This window comes from Pongo pygmaeus, chromosome 11 (assembly GCF_028885625.2).
Source record: "Pongo pygmaeus isolate AG05252 chromosome 11, NHGRI_mPonPyg2-v2.0_pri, whole genome shotgun sequence".
Taxonomy (NCBI): Eukaryota; Metazoa; Chordata; class Mammalia; order Primates; family Hominidae; genus Pongo; species Pongo pygmaeus.
Window position 1 is genome coordinate 26,006,500 of NC_072384.2, and position 7,148 is coordinate 26,013,647.

Sequence of the window (7,148 nt, forward strand, 5' to 3'; positions counted from 1 at the left end):
ATGATCACTAATCCACAGTAACATGAGGAATGAATGAAGGAGCATGTGCAAAGTGCCCGATGCATACATAGTAGGTGCCAATAAATGTGCTCCTTCTCTCCTTGGTAAAGTTGGCTTCGGGCTAGGCTCAGTCATCCTTTCCACAAACATGTGGAGGGAACAGGCTGGAGCAACATGGTTGGGAGTGGGGAAATGACCCAGGGTGGTCAGAGGACAAAAATAGATTTTAACTAACCCGTAAGAACCTAGCGCCGGACAAATGAGAGTTAGCTTCAAAGCAATAGCCTTAGGTGGGTGCACTGTTGTTTCAGAGATGCTGATGCTACAACAAACACTGATGCCAGCCCTTGGATTCTCCCCCCAGGCCAGGCCTGGTGTGATTCCCATGTTGGGGGTGCTAGGGCAGGAGGCAGCCTTTTAGGGAAACCGAGTCTCAGGTACAAGAACCACCTGGCAAAGTCACACAGCTACTCAGGGCAAGAGCAGAAACTGGGGCTTTGATTTCTCCCCTGGAAGTCTCTCCCACACCGGCGGGCCTCTCATCCTTCCTTAGCCTCATATGCTACATTGGAGATAGACTATTCTGCTCTCACCTGAGGCCATGGTTTATTCAAGACTGGCTCAGAATGGCTTTGGACTATTTGGACTATTTTCTAAAATAACTCAACCCACCTCAGGAGGAGGAAGCTGAGGATGTCCAAGGGAATGTACCCATGCATCTGCCTGGCAGTGGCCGCGCTTGCAGTGGAAGCTGAGTGCACCATGATCACCGCCAAGTGCCGGCATCAAGCATTTGGTTTCTACACCAGCTTCACACAGAGGACAAGGGCCAGCCATTTTCTGGTGGAAGAAAAAGTCTGAGGAGCGTATTCCTTTTTTTTCTTTTTTTTTGAGATGGAATTTCGCTTTTGTTGCCCAGGTTGGGGTGCAATGGCACGATCTCGCCTCACCGCAACCTCTGTCTCTCTGGTTCAAGCGATTCTCCTGCCTCAGCCTTCCGAGTAGCTGGGATTATGGGCATGCACCACCATGCCCAGTTAATTTTGTGTTTTTAGTAGAGACGGGGTTTCATCATGTTGGTCAGGCTGGTCTCGAACTCCCAACCTCAGGTGATCTGCCCGCCTCGGCCTCCCAAAGTGTTGGGATTACAGGCGTGAGCCACCGCGCCCGACAGCGAATATTCTTGTATTGGGAGTCTTGGGCTTTTTAGAGTCACCCCAAAGGTTAGTGGGGTGCTCTACAGGAGCCTGTTTAAGAGTCTGGAGTCCTTAGTCTAGGTTTGTGAAAGATCTTCCAGAAGCGAGATCTATTCAATTCTGAAGAAATAACTCAGGAGGGCTTTCAGAAACTCCTTCCCGCTGGACCTCACGGGACTCTCCTGGACTCGGTGGGTTGAGGTTTGATCCTCTTTGCAGGCCGGGGGATGGATTAGGTGACCCCAGAGGAGCCCTGCTGACACCTGGATTCCAGCTGCTTTAGTGGCCATGTGGGGGTGGCTGTGTGCGCCCCGCCACTGCACGCGTGGGTGTCTGTGTGTGTTGTGGGTGGGAGGCGCGTGAGTGTGGCCGCGGGTGGGTGTGTCTGCTGTGCCCCGGCTTGGGGCCGCGCCCGCTGCGCCCACTTGTGGCTCCTGGGAGCCGCCAGGGGGAACCGCGCCTTCACCGCCTCTGCCCAGGACGCCGCCAGATAGGAGGCTGATGACATGAGGGCTCCGTCTCCCGAGTGATGGCAGCGCGCGCTGCTTCGCCGCCTCCGCCGCTCAGCCCCGGACTCCTTACGTCAGGGTAGCTGGGTCCCCCCTCCGCGCGGGAGCCAGCGAACAGCGAGAGAGCACAGCAGAGCGCGCCGCGGAGCCGGGGCGCCCTCACTGCGCGAGGAGCCCCACCGAACCCAGCGGAGCGGAGCCTGGCAGGAGGCAGCGCCGCGGGGCCAGCGCCGGACGCCGCAAGCAGACTCCCCGGCCAGCGCAAGCACTCCCCGGCCGGCGCCGGACCCGCGGGGCGCCAGGTTCGTCTTGTGTGCCCCACGTCATGCGCGCCGGCGTCCGCGGCTCTCCCGACCAGCCCCAGCGCGGTGGGCCCAAGCGCAGAGGTCCCGGCGCCTCTCGCTGAAGTAGTTGGGTGGCCGGGCCGGGGGGTCGCCACGTCGGGGGCGCGGCCAGGACCCGCGGAGCCGGCCCCCGAGCGCGGGGAGCGGGGCCGCCCGCGCCGCCCCACCATTACCTCCCCGGGCGGCAAGGAGGAGCTGGTGGCGGTCGCCTCCCGGCTGTGGCAGCGGCGGCGGCGTGCCTGCCTGGCGGCCGTCGGCGTACTCTTGGCCATGGCGCTCGGGCTGCTCATCGCCGTGCCGCTGCTGCTGCAGGCGGCGCCCCGAGCCGCCGCGCACTACGAGATGATGGGCACCTGCCGCATGATCTGCGACCCTTACACTGCCGCACCCGGCGGGGGGCCCGCGGGTGCAAAGGCGCAGCCTCCCGGACCCAGCACCGCCGCCCTGGAAGTCATGCAGGACCTCAGCGCCAACCCTCCGCCTCCCTTTATCCAGGGACCCAAGGGCGACCCGGGGCGACCGGGCAAGCCAGGGCCGCGGGGGCCCCCTGGAGAGCCGGGCCCGCCTGGACCCAGGGGCCCTCCGGGAGAGAAGGGCGACTCGGGGCGGCCCGGGCTGCCAGGGCTGCAACTGACGGCGGGCACGGCCAGCGGCGTCGGGGTGGTGGGCGGCGGGGCTGGGGTAGGTGGCGACTCCGAGGGTGAAGTGACCAGTGCGCTGAGCGCCACCTTCAGCGGCCCCAAGATCGCCTTCTATGTGGGTCTCAAGAGCCCCCACGAAGGCTATGAGGTGCTGAAGTTCGACGACGTGGTCACCAACCTCGGCAATCACTATGACCCCACCACCGGCAAGTTCAGCTGCCAGGTGCGCGGCATCTACTTCTTCACCTACCACATCCTCATGCGCGGCGGCGACGGCACCAGCATGTGGGCGGACCTCTGCAAGAACGGGCAGGTCAGTGACCCCTACCCTCACCGGCCCCGCAAACCCTCGCCCGCGCCCTGAACCTCCCAGGGAACCAGCCTCCTTTCTCTCCACCCGCGGGCTACCGTGCGAGCCCCGGGAAGGAACGCGCCTCAGTGCCACAGCATCTCCGCTTCCCAATGCGCCGAGGCCGCGCTCACCAGGACGTAGAGCCAAATGTTGGGCCTTGAGAGCCCAGAGACCCCCATACCTAAACTGCACTCCTTGGCCACTTGCGTCCCTGCCTGCCTCTCCGTGGGCTTCTCGGAAACCTCAGTTCTTTAGTTCCCTCCAGGTCGCCCCCTTGCCTTGCAGCCTCCTTTCCTCTTGGCCCTGGCCCCTGGCTCCCACCCTTGCACTCTGGGTCAGTGTTCATGAAGCTTCCCCTCTCCCTCTTTCCCAGACTCGTCGGCGCGAGGAGGAGGGGGGACCTGGAAGGAGTTGGCTAAGTTGGAGAGAGAGCATGGAGCTGGGGTGGGAGTGTGGACCCTGAAGCAGCAGGCGGGAGGCCCGTGCGTGGCGCGCCTGGTGTGGGCTGAGCAAAGGCGCGGGAAGAGGTGCCCCGGCTCACCCGCTCCCACCGCTTGTCCCCAGGTCCGGGCCAGCGCCATTGCACAGGACGCCGACCAGAACTACGACTACGCCAGTAACAGCGTGGTGCTGCACTTGGATTCAGGGGACGAAGTGTATGTGAAGCTTGATGGCGGGAAGGCTCACGGAGGCAATAATAACAAGTACAGCACGTTCTCGGGCTTTCTTCTGTACCCGGATTAGGGGCGCGGGGGGTGCGAGGTGGGGTGGCTGCAGGCCGCCCGGTCTCCGCCTGGGCGCGGCTCCTTGGCAAAGGCCCCTCTCGATTCATAACACTTCCTGACATCTCCTTTGGAAAAGACAAATCCCTGGCTCCTCCCTGCCCCGCTCCTGGCCTCAGTGCGTCTGCGACCCACCACGCTCAGGGCTGTGCTCCTGGTCTCCATCCCCATCCCGGCGAGGGAGGAAGGGACGCCCGAGCCCTTGAGGCGGCGGCACAGACTTTGCAAACCTGATTAGACTGGACAGGCCGGGCCGGGAGCCTGCTCTCCTCAGATAGCCTCCTCCCAGTGCCTAGAAGCGGAGGGCTCCGGGCCCTGGCCAGGGAGGCAGGCCAGAGGGAGCGCGGGCTTCCTGGGGCGTCCTTCTTTGTGACACGAAATACTTGTGCAGATTTCCCTGTCCATCAGCCAAAACCCCACCCACAGCAGAATTCCAGCAAACAGAAAATTCACCTCTCCACACTGCATTCCCTCCTGGCTCAGACTCACCGCGAGGCATTAAATTATGTTTTTAGACTATGCGTTCTGTTGTCTGTATGTCGGCATATCCTGGACCAGGGCTCCAGATGTCCGCCTTGGCATAATGACCTTACCTGGGCCCAGGATAGGCCCATCTATGACCTGCTCCCCAGCCGCTGTTATGTCCCTGCTACCAGAAGTGGCCGAAAAGACATGGTGTAATGGGAACTGCATCCCACCCTTCCCAGAAGCTCTCCCCAGGCTGCAGCCCTCAGCTGGAGAGGCCGGAGGTGGGGTTGGGAGGAGGGGAGGAGCCGGAGAAGGGCATCAGGGAGAGTTAGAGGAAAGCAGGAGATGAATGATTGGGTCTCCAACCTTGGGCAACTTGGGCAACTTAGTCCTCCGGGAGTTGTGGGTGGAGGTCAGAGGGGAGGGGCTTCTGGGGAAGGAAGGGGAAGAGAAGGCATCCGTGGGAAGTGGGAGGTGTGAGTGACACTTGCCGGGAGGGATCTGTAGGATGTTTGGCTCCCAAAAGGAAGTGCAGAAGTCCCTAGCAGACACACACGCACTCAAGCGAATGGTTCACTAAGCACAGGCCCGTTTACTCACAGCCTCCAGGGCCACAGCTCTCCAGAGAGCTGGTAAACTGAGGCAATTCCACGGATCATCCAGCTTGCTGAACTTCCCCAGGGCTGTGTGGTGAGGTGGACACTATTCCTTGGGGAGGGACGCCCCTTTCCTGCGGGCTTCCCTTCCCTTATGCATTCGATGTGGGGTTCCTGTTCTGAACCTGAGTGTGTGTGTTTGGTGTTCCATCAGCGTTCTACACACACACAAGTTAGGAAAACACCCCGCACGGTTTTCATTTTTTTCTTTTTACTTTTTTTTTTTTGTTGTCAGATCACTGAGTTAAACAAAGTTATGTAAAAAATAACCAGTCAGCTACCAGCAACCTGTTAGTGCTTACTGAGGTCATTTTGACGGGTTGTGTGAAAAGAAATGTGTGAGTATGCACAAAAAGGCAACCCCAGGGTGTGTGTATCTGTGTAAAGCTGGAGATTATGTGTGTGCGTGTGTGTATCTCCTATGTGGATATAATGTTGTGATAGTCCTCACGTGATCCACATTACACATATACACACACTTATATTCATAAGTCCATGTCAATGTGGTGTGTGACAATGTTCATGCTGCATTTCTGGCCCCAAATTGCTTTGTGCTCGACTTTAGTTCCTGGAGAATGCTGAAAGCTGTGATTCCCATTTAAAAGACAATTATACCCCCTGCCTTGAATCCTGTTGCTGTCGCTATTCCTTTTTGCTCTTATTTTGTTTGAATAATATTTTATTGTCATTCTTTTGAATATGAGCAATGATTATGTCTGCTTTGAGTCCAGGGATAAAGTACTCAAAGAGAATGGTGGAAACATATATATATATATACATACTGCCATCCCCTCCCCCAGTTCCAGACCTAGTAATCCCAACCCCAATTCCCCACCCCACCCCACTCCTGCTGATTGTGGATCCCTAACCCAGCTGAGCCCAGGAACTGGGAAGGGCAGAGTCAGGCCCATCTACAGTTGCATAGGTATCAATTTCTGATGCTTTGTTGATTGTATCATCCAGAAATTTGATTAAAACCAAATGTCTGAGACCCAAATGAAGTCTAATTGCTATGGATCTGCAATCCCCAGCGGGCACCTAATCCTTTTTGACTTACTCCTCCCCTTCCTCTGATGAGATGGAGCTTACACACAAAGCCCTTGGTTTAAATTTCAAAAATTAAAATTGACATGCAGTGGTGGCTTTCCTGGGAGCAGGAGGAATTTCTAAGGAGGTGCCCGAACCCAGCTTTATCCTCTGCATTAAGAAGCAATTTGTACTTCTAACAAAACCCCTGCCACTCCCCTTTGGCGGAAGGGCAGTGGAGATGCGTTGCCTGGGTCTGACTGTTCACAATACTTAGACAAATTTGAATCTGAGATTCCTCCATCTGTATTCCCTGGTGCAGCTGGGGCTTCTTGCAATTCTAATGCCCGGGCTGCCGGAGGTGCTGCCAGAGGTGTCGGCTGCTAAGAGAATGATGGATTGCTGAGGCGGCGGATGGGAGGTATGATGTGGCAGGAGCTAGTAAGCTCAGGAACAATCTCTCTGCATGTGCACACCTTCCAGGCCCAGGCAGGCCCCTCATGGCCCACCGAGATCCATGACACCATCATCTGTCCAGAGGACTCTATTGGAAGGGGGCAGGGTGGAGTGGAGAGGCAGGCTTCCCACCATTGTCACCGTCATGGTGCGGACAGTCTTGGGGTGCATGTGGAATACAAGAAACCCTTTGCACCAGACACCTACCCTTGTCTCCAGTTGAGTAGGGACTTACTATCAATTATAATCATAACATATTAGTTTAATTTCCTAATTGCTTTTGGGTTCCTTTTCTAATTATGTTCTTGGGTTGGGATTATCATACTGGCATCATCCCGGAAGTTGGAGAGATATTATTCTGTCCATTTGGGAGGCAGAGAAATTGGGCCTTAGAGAGGTCCATGACTTGCCCAAGTGCACAAAGCTTATAAGAGTCTGAGCTGCAACTTGAACTCAGACCTACAGACTTTGCCTCTGTTTGCCTGCACAGAAGGGGCAGGTCCAACTCCCAGGGTTCTCAGGCCTTTGAGAGGAGAGCACATAGGTGGGGCACACTTCCCACCCCTTCCTCTGATGTAGGACATGGCAGCATCCTCCAGAGGGTCAGATGAGAACAGCCAGCTTCTTTGGCCCAGGCAGCACCCCCAGAGAGCACCCCAGACAGAGGTTCCCACTCCTGAGGAATTTGGCTGAAAAGCCTGGCCAGTGCTGATGGCCC

At 57.4% G+C, this 7,148-nt stretch overlaps 1 protein-coding gene across 1 annotated transcript; it reads left to right on the forward strand.

Moving 5' to 3' along the window:
* Positions 1-1,657: 1,657 nt before the first annotated feature.
* C1QL2 (complement C1q like 2) lies at positions 1,658-5,923 on the forward strand. Its single transcript, XM_054478783.2, has 2 exons — positions 1,658-3,003; positions 3,607-5,923. Exons 1-2 carry the CDS (start codon positions 2,320-2,322, stop codon positions 3,784-3,786), a joined length of 864 nt encoding a protein of 287 aa, XP_054334758.1. The 5' UTR covers positions 1,658-2,319; the 3' UTR covers positions 3,787-5,923.
* Positions 5,924-7,148: the final 1,225 nt, after the last annotated feature.

Excerpts from the sequence above, each read along its gene's own strand:
- C1QL2 (XM_054478783.2), top strand. The coding sequence starts at position 2,320 with ATGGCGCTCGGGCTGCTCATCGCCGTGCCGCTGCTGCTGCAGGCGGCG. Across the intron at positions 3,004-3,606 it reads ACCTCTGCAAGAACGGGCAG|GTCCGGGCCAGCGCCATTGC; the intron begins GTCAGTGACCCC and ends GCTTGTCCCCAG.